This window comes from Scleropages formosus, chromosome 2 (genome assembly GCF_900964775.1).
Source record: "Scleropages formosus chromosome 2, fSclFor1.1, whole genome shotgun sequence".
NCBI classification, from domain to species: domain Eukaryota; kingdom Metazoa; phylum Chordata; class Actinopteri; order Osteoglossiformes; family Osteoglossidae; genus Scleropages; species Scleropages formosus.
The window spans coordinates 31400437-31421379 of record NC_041807.1 but is presented as its reverse complement, the minus strand read 5'-3'; the positions used below and the strand labels follow the sequence as shown (position 1 = coordinate 31421379).

Genomic DNA, 20943 nt, shown 5'->3' with positions numbered 1-20943 from the left:
AGTAGGGGGGCTGGGAGTGACCTAGGGAAACTCCTCATAGTTTGGCATGCTTAGAGGCTGTCTGATGCATCTTAGTGGAGATTTCTGGAAGAACATGTTTATAGTTAGTAAAGTGTTTGTTCCTTTTATCCTGGTTCCTGAGCTTGTTTCCTGGGGGACTGCTACAATGCTTATATAACTATATAGTACTTTATACTATTGAAGTGTTGATGAGCTTAATTTTATAATTGTGCTAATTCACATGTACCAGGTTGATACTTAAGTACTATACTATATCTAAGATTTTTAATCACAATAATGCTGTCCTACAATGTAAGTCACAATTGAAAAAAAGTGTCAACTAGTAGTAAGTAAGGAATGAGTGCCCTGGACATGGATTAATAAACCCCAGCACTACTATATGTATAGTTTAACGTCCTCCAGTAAAACCTCAGGAGCTGTTTTTTCATGCAGAAATTGGGACGCAAAGTCTAAAAAATTGAATGAGAGAAACCATATAGTCCTGGTTATTGCAGTAACAAAAGCCGGCATCCTATAGGATTGTAAGGTAAAAGCACATTATTTCAAAATGGACGGGATTTTTTAAGAGTATAATAACATATTCTGCGATTGGTCCAGTATCTTGCCGATGTAAAAGATAGCGTGGTTCGTCAATTTTTGTAGGACCTTGCAGCGAAACGCAATATGATTGGGAATATTTAGGAAGTTTGGGCGTGGTCTCCGCAAATCGCAAAGGTAACGTTAACTGAGATATATGTTCAATTTTACATTGTAGAATGAATTTAATCATTCGTTTGTTCTTGTACGGAATCTTCTTAATAGTCATTAGCGAGGAAGCATTTAGGTATCAGGTTTTTTTGGTGTTAACCATCCAAGATTTTAATAATGTTTAACATGACATGTTGTCTAATTTAATATGTTCTATGCTTAACCGAATTCAGTTTTTTTTTTTTAGAATAAAAAATATTCTTTTTTTCACTACAGTATTCCCTTACGATATGTATTTCCCGCTGCAAACACATTTTTATGATATACGGTTTATTTTTTAGAAAAATACTACATATTTTTAATGGACATAAGCTGCATAACGTTAATTAAGCTCTAGTAGTGACTACTAGTCCTCCTTCATCCTGCACCAATACTCTATCTATGCGTCTTTCAGTTAAATGAAAAAATACCAATTCAATACATTTAATTGAAGTCTACAATCTATGAAATCTAGCTTTGAGTTTTAACCTTCCCACCCTTTTCTCCCTTTCCCTTTTTCCCATATTACAGAGACCGTCCTTCTCTAGAGCCGTCTGATACAGCGATGGTCGCCCATCTTTCCTATTGCGCTTCAAAATGGTTTTACCACATGGGTTTAGGAAGAGAGCGCCCCCGACTGGCCGAAAAAATCTTGACCGCTTCCCTGTGTTCTTTGTCAGCCTTTCTTTCTTCGTTGTTATGTTCATGTTAATTCTACCAAGTGTCCATCTTTTTTGATAATGTTCCCAAAGTCTTACTTTCAGGGTGAAGAACTAAAAGGGGACTTCATTCTCTGGTACAGCATTCCCAGATATTAACCTGATTTCAGTGGCTCTATACATAGATGGAGTGGGATTATTTACATTTATTTATTTGTTTAGCAGACAGTTTTCTCCAAAGCAACTTCCAATGAACTCTATGTAGTGTTATCAGCCCACACACCTTATTAATAGATTAGGAAAAACACCTTTACTGTCGCTGACCAGGTTGGTTTAATATGTGCTGCATACTAATGAAATCTCAAAAAGAAGCCATGCTGTTATCAGATGAATTCTTTAATTAAATGTGTCTGTTTTGCTTTTTACAATGACATGGGTAGAATACAGGACATTTCAAAATATAATCTGTCATGTCAACAGCGACTGATTTTCATCAAGGATGAGATACAGTAATGTGTGACATGGTTGGGCTATGTTGTTTTCTTTGCATGGTGAAAGGACAGATAACTGTATTAGTTCTTAGCGTGCTGTGTTTATGAAATACTTTAAAGAGCCCCATCTAGCAGTCCTGGTATATCCTATGTTTTGAATTTAATAATAGGATTTCAATATAAATCTATTAGTTATTCTAAACTTTTAACTTTTTTTTGCTGTTGTACAATACAGAAGGACAACTGTACAAAACATAAATAAATATCTTCCATAAATACTAGTTATGTCATTCAGATTAACTTTTTGATAAATACATATCTATCCTTGATTATTTTTTTGTAAGTTATCTTGGGGCAGGGGGGTGCGGTGACGCAGTGGGTTTGGCCTATGCCTGCTGTCTGGTGGGTCTGGGGTTTGAGTCCCCCTGGGGGTGCCCTGTGACGGACTGGCGTCCCATCCTGGGTGTCCCCCCCAGCCCTGCGCTGCCAGGTTAGGCTTCAGCTCACCGTGACCCTGCTCAGCACAAGTGGTTTCAGACAATCTGTGTGTGTGTATCTTGGGGCAGCTGCCTTAAGACCCACACATTTAAATCCCACTTCCAACTGTAGTACACTTGAGGGAGGTTCTTACCTTAAATTGCTCTAGTGGAATTACCCAGCCATATAAATTGATAAATAATTGTAAGTTTCTTAACATTGTAAGTTGCTTTGGAGAAAAGCATCAGATAAATTAATATATTTAAATATCAGCCTCAACCCTTATTAGTAACTGAATCAGTTAGCTGTAATCCTGGACTATATTTGGTCAGTATTTCTTGATTTTGTCTTTCGCTGTAAACAGTCTGCAGTAGTTTCATCTCTTTATTGCCAAGTAGGTACTGTGCTTTGTTGTGTTGAAATATAGTACATTTTTCTGTTTTCTTATCAGTTGATGTAGTTGTTTTACAGTTTGCTTTATGTTTGTTGTTATTACATAGCAGGGTAAGGTGACTCTTCTGTCTTTTTTTTGTCATACATACACTTTCACTCAGTCTCACACCCTCTGAATCGCCAGGTCTCCCTCCTTCTTTGCTGCTAACCAAGGCAGGTCAAAGATTTGATGGGGGGCAGCGGATATGTGTAGTTACTTACGGCTCAGCGCACGTCCGGTCCTCTGTGCACTCTTTCCCCTCCGGAACCGGGCCTCAGCAGGCTACCGGGTCAAAACAATGGCTTTAGGGCACCTGAGGTTGCAGGAAGGAGGGGGGCTTGATGGAGGAGACTGCCTTGTACTTACTTGTAGATTTTAATGAGTGATGCTGTACTGTATCCGCAGGCCCTCCACATGAACATTGGCAGTACAACATTGGGTCAGGTCCCCGTGCTGCTGTTCTTTTCCAGCGACACAAATTCAGAGACAGACAGAACAATACAGAAATGCCCATCTTATTGTTATTGATAAGGTAGCCTTACAATATACAGTAGAATTTCTGCATCCACTGTGGGTAGCCAGATGCCACCTTATGCCTGTAAGATAAGTTCATGTGAATATGGAAATTGGAAAAAGTTTGACTGGGAATAGGAGACTTTTGTGAATGTGACACACAATGCTGAATTCTAACAATTCATTGGCAAACCACTTTTAAACCTCGTTTGCCTCGGAAGCCATGCGAGTATGAAACAGAGTCGATCTTGCATCTATCCGTATTATTTCTAATTTTTCTCTATTTCCTTTGTATAAGCATTCAACATTTATAACCCCCCAAGTTTCCATCCCCAGCAGTTTATTGTAATTAAATTGTTATATTGCTGTACTGTATGGCCAAAGTCTGCTTTGTAAGTTTATACATAAACCACAATGACTGTGCTGTAACTTCAGCTCCACCACCCAGAGGCACATGCTGGCTCACAACATAATGATTCCTGTTATCAGTAATGATAAAGTCTCAATCAAAATGTCAAACATTTCACCAAAGGGGCCTTAGGTGGTTCAAATGGTGCTTGCCTCAAAAGCAGTCAGTTTATCACCAGAAAGTGTAGTGAATAAGAAACATTACTTGTAATCTGAAGACTCTCAGTTCAAGCCTCACACTGCATCTGCTGTATTAAACTTCAGCAAAGTATTTACCCTGAATTGCCCCAGTAAAAATATACAATTGTATAAACTGGTCAGATACTGTAAGTTGCTTTGGAGATGTGTAATATAAGCAAAGAATTAAGAAAACTAGCTTGCATTCATGTTATATGATGTACATTACAAATGTCAAAACTGGGTATTTTTACTGGGGCAACTCAGGGTAAAAACTTTGCTGAAGTTAAAATGTAAGAACACAAAATTGTACATATCATAAATGCATACTGTAAAGTATAACTTTTTCAATGATGGTAACAGGTAAGAAATATTGTTTATTAAAATTGTTAAAAACTTAAGAACCACATTCTATTATCATCATTTTGCACATTAATTTCTGCCGTGTGGTGTGTGTGACTGGGGATGTGAGGTAGTGAGGTTTTTTGTTATGCCATCCATTCAGGGTGAAAAGAGCTGGAAGGTGACGGTGTGCTGTGGAAAGATGATGGGAATGATAGGAATGACTTCTAAAAATAAGATCCTAGGTCTGGAGACCACTAAAGCAACTGAAATACCTCCACCCTACTTTTTTGTTTGATATCTAGTAATGGGACTCTATGAAGGTCAGATCATATGTTTACCTTTGCTGGTTGTGTTGATGTCCAGTTGTTAATTTTTTTAACATTTCCCTCTTTGTTTACTTATTTTTAACTGCATTTTCTTCCCAGATCTTTTTTCTAAAAAATGTCTTTGCTGTAGAGCGAAGGCATCCTGCATTTCTGCTTCCAGCGGATAGTTATCGGCAAGATGCACCTGAGAAAAACAGCAGTGTAAGATCACATAATTCAACTCACTTTCCACAATGTTTATGTCTAGTTTGGTATTTGTTAATGTTGACAATCAATAATAAAATGACGAATGTTGCACTGTTTATGGGATGAATTGCTTAGTAATTGGCATTAATTGAGAGCTTATGGAGAGAAAGCACTTTTTTTCTTCTTCATTTTTGTTAACCGCTCGTCCTCATCTGGAGCCTTACTAGGAATCACTGAGCGCAAGGCTTGTGATGTACACCCTGGAGAGGATGCCAGTCCATTGCAGGGTAGCTACACATGCACACACTATGGGCAATTTAGCAGCATTAGTTCACCTTGTGGGAGGAAACCAGAGCAGCCAAAAGAATCCCACACAGACACAAGGAGCTCATGCTGAACTCTACACGGACTGAGCTGGATTCAAACCTACACTTAACTGGTATGAAGCAGCAGCACAGACTGTTGCCCCCTGTGTTTGTTTTAAATTAATTTTAATTTTTCAATAATTTTGCAGTATTTTACATTGTACAGTGGCTCAGTGTAAAAAAGTCCTACTAAGTATACTTTTATTCACCATAGTTATATCCAAGATTTCTACAGAACCTTTGAACAAATCCAGCAATGTTTGTACAAACATTGGACATTTTTACATTTACATTTAGCAGATGCTTTTCTCCAAAGTGGCGTACATCTCACTGTAAAATACAGTGAGTGCATTACATCAACAGAAAGAGAGACTTGGATGCAGACATGTGATTCTGAACTAGAATCAATTTGTTACTTTCCACCTTATGAACCAACGTACATCACATGAGTAGTTGCATAAATGTTTATCAATTAATTGACCATTTCTAATCATAAATTTGTAACAAATATTTACATCACGTGAATAGCTGCATATAGGTTTATCAATTATTCAGCAGTTATAATAACAAAATTATTCAACATAAATATTTACATGTTTATCATGGTCTTAAGAGATCAGGAGAGATGTGCTTTTGATTTTGGACCTTTTGTGTGTGGGACCACCAAGTGAGCAGTGGTGGAGGAGTGTAGCAATCTGGTTGGGGTGTAGCGAGTGATCAGGTCTTGTAGATATCGGGGAGCAGTTCCATTGATGGTTCTGTAGGCCATAACCAGACTCTTGAATTTGATCCAGGCAGCTATAGGAAGCCAATCTAGAGAGATGAGGAGAGGAGATACATGGGAACGCTTCAGCAAGTCAAACACAACTCATGTAGCAGTGTTCTGTATCAGCTATAGAGGTTTGATGGCAGTGGCTGGAAGGCTAGACAGGAGAGAACTCCAGTAGTCCATACGGGATGTCACCATGGCCTGGACGAGTAGTTGCGCAGAGTCTGTTGTGAGGTAAGGGTGGATCCTGCAGATGTCATGCAGGATGTATCTGCAGGTCGTGGCTTCGATATGCTGAGAGAAAGACAGACTTCAGTCAATCATCACTCCCAAACGCTTAGCCAAGTAGGTAGGCAAAATGAGTGAGTTGTCCAGTTTGATCGAGAGATCACGAGTGGAAGACGGGCCAGCTGGGAGGTGTAGGATCTCTGTTTTGGAGAGGTTGAGTTGTAGGTGGTGATCGGAGATCCAGGCAGAGATGTCCAATAGGCAGGCAATGATGTGTAAGGAAATGTCTATAGCTCCAGATGGAAAGGAGAAAAGGAGCTGGGTATCAGCGGCGTAGCAGTGGTAGGTGATGTTGTATGAATATTGATCATGTAGGAATCAGAACTGCATGGGAAAATGTACAAATAATGTGTTTTTTTATTTCCATTTATTTTTTGCTTTAAAAGGAGTTTTAATGAGGTTCTAGGTTAATAAAAATGTATTATTACCTTTATTGGTAAAATGTATTAGTACCTTTTATTGATTGTAACTTATTGGTAAAAGTGACTTTATAAGTAACTCCAGTTACAAACAAGTTCATGTGTAAATGTGTTTATAATGTGAAATAACAAATAATACCAAAATAACATCATCACTTTGTACAGTGATATTTGATGATTTGGTCGAAATCATGTTCTTATTTCTGGCTGGATTAGTGATATGACTGTCACAGCCCCCTTCCTAGTGCAGCAGTAGCTGGTGCCTGAGCCCAGTGTGGCACTAGCTCCAGGAATTCCTAGATGAAGCAAGGAGGAAGTGACCCTCTTGTCAGAGAACAAAGCAGGTCACAGGGACTCAGTGGGTGGAAAAACAACACCTCCAACCCTCTTGCCATGGCCACATCCAGCGAAGAGATCTACCAAATGGAATTTCACGGCAGCATTCGCACGACACCAGCACCTACCTACCCCACTGCCAAATTACTTGAAACATTTCAAGATATTTAGCTTTTCAACTCTTCGGCATCATCAAACATGCTACTTATCTGGAAAATGTATTTACTTTAGAGCTATAACTACTGTACTAAGTTTTTTTACTTTTTTTATATTGACAGTAAAAACTGGCATTTTGATGTTTGTTTAATGTTTGCTTCTATTTTTTCGATATTAGAAAAAATTAATCACTGGAAGCAGGTCTCATGAAGCATAGAGTAATGTCTTCATGGAAAGGCTCTTATCTTGAAAGTAATTTAAACATTTGCCTTTAACAGTGGAGACCATACTGAAAAGAAGATACCTCTCACTACAGAAAAGCTGTAATTTCTCTCAAATTGATAGAGTATTTAGATTTCATGGAATTCTTGACACTCCATTGGCTGCAACAGAACAGGCAGTCCCAGGAAGAGAGAGAAAAAAGAAAGTGCAAGGTGAAAAGGGTACTGAGAAGGAGTTCCTATTCCGAGTCTCTAGAAGAGAGGCAGAAAGGTTAGTGTGTCGGATCATCACACAGAAGGTCACTAATGCCCTACACTCATGCATACTCCATCACGTTTTTACACAAGCTGACACACTGAGCCAAGAAAAGGTCCCTTTCCCCAAATTCAAACTTTCCTAAAGCCCAGCCCAAGCTTCTCAACCCCCTCCTTCTTTGCCCCTCCCACTCCCATACCCTATTGTTAAACTCCTCAGCATGCAAATGTAAGCCCAACCTACACAGAGGGAGTGCATCCCAGCACTGTATAAATACACCCTAACACATTGTACCCTCTTATACTGGCCACAAAAGACTCCAGGAAAGACACACCAATCAGGACCTGCTCTAGAACCTTGATGAGACCTCTATCTGCCTGAGCCAGTTGTACGATGACCTTCTCCATGACATCTTACAAATTGTGCCCTGAACCCTTGGTTATCTTCCTTTCCTTCTTGGTCCTGGTCAACCCAAAGTCTGGGCTGTGCCTGGGGCTGGGGCTCGGAGGTAGTCAGTGGGAATTTCACAGCTCCTCTCGCTGTGTACCCATCCCTGCCGACATGGCTCTATGCCAAGACATTGGCTATGGTAACATGCGGTTGCCAAACCTCTTGGGCCATGAGTCACTGGGGGAAGCCATCTACCAGTCTGTCAGCTGGCTGCCTCTACTCGCCCGAGAGTGCCATCCTGATGCCCGCATCTTCCTCTGCTCACTCTTTGCACCAATCTGTCTGGACAGGTAAGAACCAGCATGGGCAAAACTTGCATCTACCTTGCAACAGTTTGGCTTATACAGAGTTGTTTTGCTTTAACTGGACAGTGTGTATCACACTGGTTGGAGCTGCCGTATTTGAATCTGAAGGTTCCTGGTCGAATCCCATTGCTGCTATAGTATCCTTGATCAAAATGCAGAATTTTTAAAGTCACCAATTTTTACATTTACCCTGCTCTGCTCACTTACCACTTGCCCTGGTCGGGATCATGGTGGTCCAGAACCTACCCAGAATCACTTGGGACTAGACTAAGAGGGATACATCCTGCATGGGATGCATCCATTACAGGGTAACCCCACATGCACAAACTCCAGGCAATTTAGTATTGTTAATTCTCCTGAAATGCATTTCTTTGGACTGGGGAGGAAACTGGAGCACTCAGAAGAAACCCACTTCAACATGGTGACAAACTTCACACAGTTTGAGCTGGATTCAAACCTACACCCAAATATCCAAGGCACTGTCAGGTGGCAGTGCTCCACCATGCCACAGCTACTCAGCTCAATAAATTGATTTGATCCCTGCTCAGTCTTTGTGGAGTTTGCGTATTCTCACCATATCTGCATGGTTTTCCTCCAGGTGCTCTGGTTTCCTCCCACAGTCCAAAGACATGTTGTTCAGGTTCACCCATAGTGTGTGAGTGAGAGCGAGAGTGTGTTTCACTGATGTATGAATGAATGACTTACTGTAAGAAGTGTGTGTATAGCACTGTAAATGACCTTGGGTGAATAAGGTGTATGTGCTGATAACACTACATAGTGTCCGTTGGAAGTTGCTTTGGAGAAGAGTGTCTGCTAAGTAAAATAACATGAACGTATCGTAACGTAGTAATGTAAATGATGGTAAATTGGTCATTGTAAAAGCCTAAGGTTGTGAGCTGCCTTGGACAAATAAAGTACCTGAATAAAGTATAATAATAACTGTATTATATAAGAATTGATAGCAAAGAATGAACAAAGCCAGCTAAGTAAGTGAAACTGGAAAACGTCTTTTATATAAAATAACTAGTTTAAAACTACTCTAAATATGAATGAAAAGAGCATCTAGAATAGGATAGACATATATTTCCATATTACAACTTCAGTTTTGTTCAGAAAGCAGTTTTAGACATGGAACACTGTTTTAGCTATAATTAAGTTAACCATTTCAGTCAAATCTCCAGGTAAAAAAAATACATGGGGAAAGCTTACCTTCTTTGAGACTGCCCAGTCCTCAGACAATGCGACTTAGTTCTGATTACTTGCAGGAGAACTTCAGCCTTTTATCCTTCTTGTTTTTCCGGATTCATTTGCAGATGGAATCATTTTAACTTATAATTACGTTCCCCTCTGTTACAATTCCATTCTGTGCACTTAACTGAGGCTCAAGAAACTTTTAATTGTGTAGAAATCAATCTTCTCTTGAAAATCCAAGCTCTTCTTCCTTTTTCTGTGACCTTTGCAAAGCCCTTGAATTGAAATGTGAAAGGATTCAGAAGCCCCGCTGAGAGGTATGCAAATCCAACCCCAATGATCTGCATCGACTTTTTGTGCCCTGATTTGTCTGAGCACGGTCTTTTCTTTTCAGCTGCATTTTACATTCACCGGTCTTTAAAAAAAGTTTATTATTAGGTTCAGCATTGAAATTCTTCCCCAAATGAACTCACAATATGTGCCTTTAATCTATTTGCTCTCAACTTCTTTTTGTTTTACATGGATTCAACCCAATTGCTGTTTCCCAACCCTCAGGTTTATCTCACCATGCCGGAGCCTGTGTGAGTCAGTGCGAGACAGCTGTGCTCCAATTATGGCCTGCTATGGTTATCCCTGGCCGGCCATCCTCAGCTGTGACCAGTTTCCCGCTGACCACCTCATGTGCATTTCCTCTGTCAATAATAACAACTCCTCAAACCCTCGAAGAGGTCAGTTTTCACCAAAGTCATGCATCGCATCACACCATATCACAACAGTGTTTATTTATTCCTGAACAGTTGCAATATTTCATAGTTTCATATCTGCTATGAAGCATATATTATTGTAATACAAGCTAAGTAACTCGGAATGTGGTATCAATCATTCCCCCTATAAAGGTACAACTCTTTTGTACGGGGCGAGCGATGCAGAATGTTTCTGTCCTGATGCATATTTTACCAATCCACTAGTGTCTGACTTTCTGCTCTACACAACTGTAAATCAGAGTTATACAGGACACAGTTCTTCCAGGTTGAGTTAAAAAATCTGTCACTCCTGACCTCTTCTGTACAAAGAACTTCGACAGATTTCCTGATGTGCATGTTAAAACGAGCCAAAATATCTACAGACACTTTAAACACCTTGCGTAACCATATCTTGGAGCATTGTACTTGCCGGTTTCATTTTGGACATTTGGGCTTCAGCTGCGGGGGCACGGTGTGGGACAGCGGGCTTGGCCAGGTCCCACTCTCTGGTGGGTCTGGGGTTCAAGTCCTGCTTGGGGTGCCTTGCGATGGACTGCTGTCCCATCCTGGCTACGTTCCGGCTTTGTGCCCTGTGTTGCTGGGTTATGCTCCGGTTTGCCGCGACCCTGCTTGGGACGAGCAGTTTCAGACAATCTGTGTGTGTGTGGGTTTCAGCCGTACCACGGGCCAGCTGTCGAGACTGCGAGCTGGAAGATGCTGAGTCTGTCAGGGAAATCCTGGACATCTTCTGCAGAAGTGACTTTGGTAGGCATCCCTGCCTCAGTTTATTATCTCCTTCAAGACCCAAGATACTAGCTCAGCACCTCTGTGTGTGAAATGCAGTGTTATTCTTTTGCTAATCCCCTCCTGTTGTGTTACCACAGTCAATCTGGTAACAATGGTCTCACGACTGTAAACACACACAAAGCAAAACTGGCTGCCTTTGCTTTCCTTAACACATTTAGCATGTTTACTTTCACAGTCTCAGATATTTTGCTTGAACTTTTTCAGTGGTCAAGCTGCGGCTGTCGCGCCTCAACTCAAGCGGAATTAGGGTTGCCCAGTTCTCCCTAGTCTCTAAACTGGAGGTCCTGAAACACAGTCCGCTGCTCGGGGGCCAGATCCGAGCACGCTTGGAGCTCTGGCTGGAGCGAGACGCCACCTGTGTGCACAATATGACACGTCGCCAACCAAATGGTGGGACCTACCTGGTGACGGGCAGTGTGCTGGGTGAGCGTCTGGTTGTGAACAAGGCCTACAGTTGGCACAAGCATGACCGCAACCTCATGGCTGCTAGTCGAAAATGGAAGATGCATCGCTGCCGCGGATAGACATCTCATCAGACATGAGGGTATAGATGAGGAGGACTCGGTTGGACTTACACTTGGACAAGCCTAGGGTAGGCTGCATTGCTGTCTTTTCTCTTAGATGACATATGCAGTATGAACGTTCACTGGCCAAACAGTGCTCACACCATACACTCTACACTAACCTGTATTTTCAGTGAGATGTACGTCACCTTGGAGAAAAGCGTCTGCTAAATGAAGAAATGTAAATGTAAATGTAACCGCATCACGATTTCCAAGCTGTGGCAGCTTCTACTTACACACAGGCAGCCACATGACAATGACCAGAGAATACCACAGAGAAAGGACACAGTCATGAAGCAAAGCTTTTGTTCCTGGTACTGAAACCTACTGAAAAGTCCTCAGATTCTGGGCGTTTCTTTGGTTTTATATTACTATCTTTCAGCTAAAAACTGTTCAAGTTGCGTAATTGTTCTCCAGGAATGAGATGGTAGGTGGTTTTTTTTCAGCGTTTCCTTTCTAGTCGAACATGGGTTTGTGATTTGTAGGTTTATCCAGCATGTGACCAGCATTTGACATTGTATTAACAGGTCCCATCCAAATGCATGTTATTGTGAATTTCAAAAAATCTGTTTTAGTCTGTAACAAAATAGTATGAAGTCATTACAGAAGAAAAATTTTAAAATATAGCAAATGTTTAATTTTGTAAAAATACAGTGCGTTTGAAAAAACAGTATTTTGTGTGTATTTTACTATAGTTGAAGATAGTGGGATGGGAAGGATAGCAGGGAATACTTTAAAACACCTACATAAGTTTCCAGTTCCTTCATCTGAGCTGTGCAACATTATGGTTATTTGCAACATCACATTACGTTAAGTTACTCCTAAAGTTACTCATAACAGACCCTAAGACCTTCTGGGAGATTCTGAGCCAAAGATGCACTTTAGTCTGAAAACAAAACACCATATTTGGCACGAATCAGATACAGGCAATCACTCAGCGTGACTGTTTCCAATCCCACCATGGATTGCAGTGGCAACGTCAGTCTGTAGCGTTTTTGAACGAGACGCATTTGCAAACTTATTGCCATCAAAGGCAGGATGGAGAAAACCAAAATTAGAAATCTTGCAGGAGAGTCTCTTCAAGATCGTATAAGACAATAACACAAAATACAAAGCAATGGTTCATCTAGGACATCAAAATAAGATGGCAGCACGTACTGTCTGAACTGCTTGTCCCACACGGGGAGCCAGAGCCTAACCCGGCAGCACAGGGCACAAGGTTGGAGGGGGCGGGAACACACCCAGGACAGGACGCCAATCCATCGCAAGGCACCCCAAGCGGGACTCAAACCCCAGACCCACCAGAGAGCAGGACCTGGTCCAACGCACTGCGTCACTGTGCCACTGCACCTCCCTGGCAGCAAACACTTGCTTGAAAAATAAACTACATACTTGTATAATGCACATTTTTGGCAGTGGAGTGCCATAATAAAGAGGAACAGGACTAAAGCGGAAAAATAGCCTATTTTACTATAAAGTTAGGAAACTATTCATGGTATTCAAAAGTTACATTCAACATTACAGTACAATAAATGGCAAATAAGCTTGTAGAACTGGTACTCATTTATTATGCTATTATCCTTGGTGAAAATCTGCCATAACGCTACCCTGGGTTCTGCATTTATTTTAGCAAATGTGTCTAAATAAAGTAAAATTAACATAAAAGAAACATTATTCGTGTCCTGCCTGTGCTGGCCATCACATCCTTGTTTATGAAGCCCATTCAGCAGCATATTATCAACATATCAATTACAGTTAGTTAACATACCTTTTCAGACTTTATGGAACTCAATTCTACACTTAAATGTTCACTCGCAGCAGAACAAATTAAAATAATTCAGACCAATAACTGAATTTAATTAAATAAAATTCATTATTGCTTAGGGGGGTTCAGTGGGTTTGGCTGGGTCCTGCTCGCAGGTGGGTCTAGAGTTTGAGTCCTGCTTGGGTGCCTTGTGACGGACTGGCGTCCTGCCCTGGGTGTGTCCCCACCCTGGGTGTGTCCCCGCCCCCTCCACCCTTGTGCCCTGTGTTACTGGGTTAGGCTTCGTCTTGCTGTGACCTCGCTTGAGACAAGTGGTTTCAGACAGTGTATGTGTGTATAATGTTCATATCTGTACATAGTTTATTCTGTTATGATTGGTTGTTTTATTGTTTAAGATTTTAAAGGTTCTTTTCAAATATTTAACTTACTTTTAACTTTTTATGAACATGCTACATGCCATTTCTGTTAGAACTGTCTATATGCTTAATAAAACAGCACTGACTGGTGAAATAACTCCGTTCAAGAACAATTTAAAAAACCTTTTTTGAAGTGCACCTCTCACATTATGAAAAAAATATTAAAAATATGTAAACTTTTTTTTTTCTGGAACACTGGATACAGGATCAAATCAGGCCAGACCTCTTATTCAATTCTTATACTTATGGGGTGGTAAGGTGGCACATGGGTTTGCTGCTGTTTCACAGCGCCTGGGTGATGTGAGTGGACATGGGTTTGATCCCCGCTCAGTCTGTGTGGAGTTTGTATGTTCTTCCTGTGTCTGTGTGGGTTTCCTCTGGGTGCTCGGTTTCCTCTCACAGTCCAAAGATATGTTTCAGATTCATCCATAGTGTGTGAGTGACACAGAGAGAGTGTGTTTCACTGATGTATGAGTGCATGACCCATTGTAAGTAGTGTATCTAGCAGTGTAAGTCACCTTGGTGAATAAGCTGTGTGGCTGATAACACTACATAGAGTTCATTGAAAGCTGCTTTGGAGAAAAGCATCTGCTAAATAAGCAAATGTAATTCAAAGCACAAATGATAGCCCTGAGGTTACTGTACTTTGCTCACATCATGCTAAGATAAGACTCTCTCAAACAATGTAATACTTGGGAAAGCCAGAGGAAAAAGAAGACAGTGACTGGGAACCTGATGGACAGTAACAAGGGACACATTGCTCTGAACGCCTAGGACACAAGCAGAGAACAGCACAGTCTAGAGGACCGCTATATGTGCTCACCAAGCGCTGAAGTCTAAGTGGTAGCATCTGACCACAACAGCAAGTGTTAACAGAACTCCTTCCTACCCACCTGTAATGAATCCGGCCAATATGTCAAGTCTCAGTATTTTTTTGGGGGTGCAACTACTTTTGTAAATAAGAGAGGAAAATCCTTCAGTTTTCAAACAGTTGTTAATTTTTCATTAAAACAGTTCAATTTACCCTAGCTGTGCGATATAACTGTTAATATTGAATCAGATCGAAATGTTACTATTAATTAATTTTATCCAAAGACATAAAATGTTCCCTGACCGGGAATCGAACCCGGGCCGCGGCGGTGAGAGCGCCGAATCCTAACCACTAGACCACCAGGGACTAATTTGAAGAAGATTCAGACTGAAACTTCAGAACGAAAGGAGATTATAGTAGGTGACCATGTTTTAGTACATAGTAGCGTGACATGCGTACTGTAGTACTGTAGTGCACCATGATTCATGACATGAACACCTGCTGACGCATATGTCACATGCCATGATGGATTGATTGATTCGTTATAACAGCAATTAACGTTTGATACTTCTTTAAGTTCTTAGGTAATCAAATCTGCATTAAAACTTTCGCGTTTAATAAGGGGGTAAAAACAGTGTACGACGAACAAGCGTGGTAAATTTACGAGTATCATTACCATTACTGTGATCTTAACATTGCGTTTGGTTTAAGTAAAAAGGAGGAGAGCAGATTCGTGTCTTGTGGAGTCGTCGGTCATGTGCCATTCGTGGCACTTCCGCTAGGTTTCTGTTATTAAATTTAATATTTGGGACAATCTCCTTGGATACTACATATCAAAGTTGTGTTTGCGCCACACACACACACACACACACACACACACACACACACACACAGAGTCTGAACCGCTTGTCCCATACGGTGTTACGGGGAGCCGGAGCCTAACGCGGCAACTCAGGGCGTAGAGCTGGAGGGGGAGGGGACACACCCAGGACGGGACGACGGTCCGTCGCAGCGCACCCCACCGCGCCCCCGACCGGCAATCAGACAATCGAAACCAAGCAGTCGACGAATTTCAACCCGATTCGTGAACAGCACTGTTGTGTGTGTCCACACGATGGCGCTCAAATAAAGTAAATAATGGCCAAGGTCCCGCAGCGTTAGAAAACTATATTTTTGGCTTAATAGCATGTTTTATGTCACCATAATCGTGTAATTTTTTTAGTTTTCAATTCTTTCTCATTGATTGTACCAGTACCAATTTTCAATAGCAGATTTCAGAATATAATGTGGACCTTCAAATAAATACACTATCAATATTGATTGACGCACAAAATTATAATAGCATATTGATAAATAAGTGGCCGGGGTGCGGGGTCGCGGCGAGCTTGGCCGAGTCCTGCTTTCTGGCGGGTCTGGGGTTCGAGTCCCGCTTGGGGTGCCTTGTGACGGACTGGCGTCCCGTTCTGGGTGTGTCCCCTCCCCCCTTCCACCTCTACGCCCTGCGTTGCCGGATTAGGCTCCGGTTCGCCGCGACCCTGCTTCGGACAATCAGTTATTGATGATGGATGCGTAATTAACTACGTTGTATTAGCCAGTGTAAATAGTTAATTTACACAAATATTGCATAGTGACAGAAAAAGCCAAAGCGGTGAGACGGCACTCAAACGCTAACATTTTATTTTCGCGGGTTCTTGGGCTCACAAAGCCACAGGTCTCGCGCCAACACCGATTAGTAACTGGCTTCTGAGGTGAATTTGGGCGGTCGGTTAATTACGTGGGTTTTCAGCAAACCTCCGACTAACGTTTTCTAAATGTCTCGTTAATACCTACCCGTACATTTTTCTACTAAATATTTATTTAATTTAGTTTAAGAGAAATGTCTGACAATCATTTCAGCGACCATCATTTTAAGTACTACTGTAACATTATGTCCGTAAGTATTGCATTTCACGAATGTCAGTTTCTTTTTTCTCTTTAAATTATCACTAGACTAGAGTCGATATGTAAAATTAAATAAATATTGCCAAAATCTTAGTTAGTATAAATACAGGTATTTCATCAGGATTGGTAACTACTAGTTTACATGATGTATGCGTTATTAGTGTAAGACGTACAGTAAATACAGTGGTTTGTATTTCCGAGACTCGAGAGGGGTCTGAAGAGAATTCACTCAGACTCAGAGTGTCTGCATATATGTGCATTCTGTGTGTTAAAGAAATTAGTTTAATTCAATAGAAGGTAAAATTAAAACATTACATGTAGATTCGGAGAGAGGTGTGTGTGATGACGACGGAACAGAGTGGTGGAGGCAGAGTAACACACACGGTAATGCTGCATTTTTAATGTACTTCAGCTTGTGTAAGCTAAAAATGTACCACACAATATAACTGCTGTGGTCAGCGTGAGACTGAGAGCCCACATTATTGGAAGAAGCGTGGAAATCTCTGCGCAACTGGGAAAATATAGTGCATTATTGAAGACAGAGAGCGACGGATAGATGCATGCGCGCGGGCGCACACTCCCACGTGCACACAAGCGCCCCCTCTGTTTTTCCGGGATCCGTGGAGCTCCAGCACAGAGCGTGGCCACGGAGCGGCGCGCGGCGGTGGTACATATCGCAGTCATGAAACGATAAACAGATGAATCACGGGCGAGAAGAGCTCCACGGACTCGGCATACCGCGGATAAATGCTCCGCGACGGCCCTGACTCGGCTGGTCCCTCTGCCGGGTATGTCGTAGCGGGAGCCACGCTGCTGAGCAAGCGAAGCGGCGCCCTGAACCGCAGTGGATGGATCGACTCACGTTATGATCGTGCTTCGGTGTATCGACTCGGAGCAAATATAAATTATACATAAAGATATCTTTTTTAAAAAGAAAAATACAAGAACACCCAGAATCTCAATCGCTTGGTGAGTACGGTGTTGATTTCATCACCAACCACATAGCAAATCTCCTCCGAGCTCTTGTAATCGCTGTCACTCAGTGTGGACCTATCATAGTGGTAAAACTGTAATCAAGCCGGCAAACTTTATTGCTGTGTGGCGGGTCAGCATAACCCGTAGATCTTAACGCACTTAGTTCGGGGTGGTTAGTTTAAGCCTGCTGTGAATACCGACTTAGTGTAACACGTAAGACACTTGATACCAACCAAGCTGTTGTTGGACTAGTCTCATCGGGTTAATTATTGTGGGAAAGCCGGATTTCTTTAGTCTTTACGGTTCATTGATTTACCCGAAGCGCATGCGGAACGCGGACTGCCTGGGATGTACAGGTGAGCAGAGGCACGCCACTGTGTCGACTAGTTTCGCATTAGTAAACTGTGATAGGTCCTGTGTATACCAGCGCGATGCCTGCCCCGGTGGCTCTCTCATGCCTTCGGCGGAATGACTTCACACGCCGCGCCCCGCCGCTCCTTTCCGGGCTTCCGTGGGCAGGAAAACGCGACGCCTCCTGGCCACTGCAGTTCGACTGAAGGCCCGACGTGTCCTTACGTTACGGCTGCACGTCGTGTGTTCTCCCTGCTTTTGCACTTAACTCTAAGAGCACTTTTAACTCCAAAAGTCTGCGTGGCCACTGACTGTGTCCGAAGTAAACTTAAGGGCTACTTTGGTCCTCATCTAATGGGTACTTCTTGTACCTTGGATTAGTGCAGTGCTTTTTGTGACTTGGATTAGTATGGCGCTGTGTGTAACGGGATTGCGCTGAGAACAGTAATGATCACATTAAGCTTCACGGCTACATTCTTTTGAGCAGTGTCCTCATTTCAGTTATATGTTCATTTTTATTAAAAGCTACTTACTATGTTAAGGTTCTTACATTAATTTGCTCATTGGTACATAGATGGTAACTACCTTAAAAGTGGCACTACAGTGGGAGGTGTGATTAGAACCTGAGTCCATAGAGTACAGGCATCAGCTCCAACCACTGTGCCACCTAGTGCCCCTAGGTGAGCATAGACGTATTTGAGTAAGTGAACTTTGCTATTTGTGAAAAAATATTAATTGATTAGCTGACTGGAAAAACATTAAAGAGTAAATTGTGTGTGAATGACAGAGAGTCTATGTTCCACTGATGTATGGATGAGTGACCCACTGTAAGTAGTGTATCTAGCAGTGTAAGTCACCTTGGTGAATAAGGTGTGTGGGCTGGTAACACTACATAGTATCCGTTGTAAGTCGCTTCGGAGAAAAGCGTCTGGTAATGTAATGTGAATTAGTCAGTTCAATAGTTAGCTTCACTTTTGCCGTGTGGAGTGTTATTGTTGATATGGCTTCTGTGTGTATCAGGAGCAGGTAACGTTACAAATTTGTATTCTCTGCAGTGGTTGGCGGCAAAGGATTGAGCTTGTGTTGTGGTAGGTTTCTAAAAATTTAGAGAATCCAATCAAGTGAAGCTTAAAATGTTTGCAATTCATTCTGAGAAGAAAAAAAAAAAAATGAAAATGCCCTGCTATGTCTGATTCCAGTCAGGTTCGTACAAACAAGCAGGGTCTTCTAGACTTTTTCACATGGCTGAATTGTGGATTCAGATCCTGGTGTGTTCTAATCTTGTTGCAACCCTTGTGGTACCATCCACCAGCCTTTGTAGGGTTCTGTTAGATGCTTCAGTGAAGTCAATATCTGAATTTAAAGCCACTGTGTCAGTTGCTAAGTGCTGTCAAATTAATGTCAAGGTCCAAATGTATAGTGTTCCCCCATAAAATTCAGTCTCCTCCTTATGTCCTTACTGTTGAAAGGGATGTGTCCATTGACTGATTCTGTCCCTCTGGTTGTTGGTGCTTCAATTTGAAAGTATGAAGACACATATTATGGATGCAGGTGACTAATAAGCTAACCGTTCTTCAAGGTTCATAGCTGTAATTAGAATTTTGTATTACTTTTAAAAAAAAAAAAAAAAAAAAAAGCTGTCATGTGTCTCCTTTGTGTTCTGTGGTAAAGAAGTTAATGTATTGGAGACATGGAAGGAAACCCAAGAAAATATGAGGCAAACTCTGCACATACAAACCCTGTACAGACTGAGCCAGATTTGAAGCCACAGCCCAGGAGCTGTGAAGCACCAGTATTTTAGTTCACTAAACTACTGACAAGTTACCGTTTAAACACCTAGTTTTTACTGTATCAGTTCAGGCTGAGTACTTTGCTCATAGGTATTGCAGCAAGAAGCAGGAAGAGAACCTGGATTTTTCAATTGAAAAGTGATGGCTTTTACTATTACCCCTCCTGATGATCCATACGTACTGACTGAGGATTAGTGTCTTGCTCAGCAGGTGTGTGTATGTGTTTGTATTTAGACTTCATTGCTCCTGCAGCTTACTTTTTTTTTAAGTTGTTGTAACAAACAAGCTTATGACCATCAGTGTGTAAGCATGGCCTGTGTAACCAAGCTTTCTGATGCATGTCTGTCCATCTGTCTGTCTGGGTGGATTCACGTACTCCTGATTTAATTAGTCCATCCTTCTTCCCCCATGATGTAGCCTCCCAGTTGGCTTTGTTAATGGCAACATTAGTTCCTTGGCATATGAGGAAATTCGGCAGGAATTTTCCTATCTCAGTTCATTTGTGGTGGTGACCTGCACTGAGATCATTTTGGAAATAAAGCCATGAATGTAGAAGTTCCTTCAGAAAGGCTGCACACATTGGTAACCTAGCAACCCTGACAAAAGTCGGCTCACAAAAAGTCCCCCCCCCCCCCCCCCTTTACCAAATAGGCTAGAGTTGCTGCCTGTAAATGTTGTGGCTCCATTTTCACATCTTCCTGGTACATGAGCTTGAATAATGTTCAGGGCCACCCTGCACAGAAAATAGATGGATTGCAAATCCTCTGACCAGGCTCTGTCTTGAATCTTTCCTCCTCTTCTAATTTGCATTGTTAGTATGCTTGTGTAATTGCAAGAATTCAGACAAGGCAGCTAGCCTCAGGTAATTATTTTATTTATTCATTTAGACAATATTTTTCTCTAAAGACATGTTAAACTACTTACAACAACTTACCCATTTATGTTGTTGGGTAATTTTACTGTATCAATGTAGAGTAAGTACCTTGAGCAGGGGTATTTTAGTAGGAGGTGGGATTTGAACCTGTGGCCTTCACAGGCAGTAACTGAAACTACTGCTGTACCCACTTCTCCTTATGTATATGCAGAAGAAAATGTTGGGATGCTGTTCTACTAGTTAGGCTTTTTTCAAATGTCAGTTCCTGTCTTTCTGTTGGAGCGGATGTGTTTTCTTAGTTAATGATGATAGTTTTTTTTTTTTTTTTTAATGAGAGGCAATAAATCCTGTGGGAGTGTGGTGGAATGTCAAGTGGATGGTGGCCTGCA

At 41.6% G+C, this 20943-nt stretch overlaps 2 protein-coding genes and 1 non-coding gene across 8 annotated transcripts in view; 2 read left to right on the top strand and 1 right to left on the bottom strand.

Annotated features, from left to right (window-relative positions):
- Nucleotides 1-7965: 7965 nt before the first annotated feature.
- Nucleotides 7966-11592, top strand: LOC108925590 (secreted frizzled-related protein 2). Its single transcript, XM_018737642.1, has 4 exons — nucleotides 7966-8312; nucleotides 10074-10246; nucleotides 10937-11026; nucleotides 11273-11592. Exons 1-4 carry the CDS (start codon nucleotides 7966-7968, stop codon nucleotides 11590-11592), a joined length of 930 nt encoding a protein of 309 aa, XP_018593158.1.
- Nucleotides 11593-14917: 3325 nt separating this feature from the next.
- trnae-cuc (transfer RNA glutamic acid (anticodon CUC)) lies at nucleotides 14918-14989 on the bottom strand. The gene has a single exon. It is a non-coding gene; the product is annotated as a tRNA-Glu (tRNA).
- A 2201-nt stretch (nucleotides 14990-17190) lies between these two features.
- LOC108925630 (cyclin-dependent kinase 17-like) overlaps nucleotides 17191-20943 on the top strand; it is a 44417-nt gene continuing 40664 nt past the window's right edge. For 2 of the 6 annotated variants that reach the window (XM_018737736.2, XM_018737732.2), the window contains exon 1: nucleotides 17191-17533. Coding sequence is in view for 3 of the 6 variants with exons in the window: in XM_018737731.2 (XP_018593247.1) it covers nucleotides 17865-17895 (31 nt within the window). In the remaining 3 variants the exon portion in view is untranslated. Of the gene's footprint in view, nucleotides 17534-17744; nucleotides 17896-20943 lie in introns of those variants that run through there. The other 4 variants (XR_001965418.2, XM_018737731.2, XM_018737737.2 and 1 more) reach the window with 2 other exon arrangements.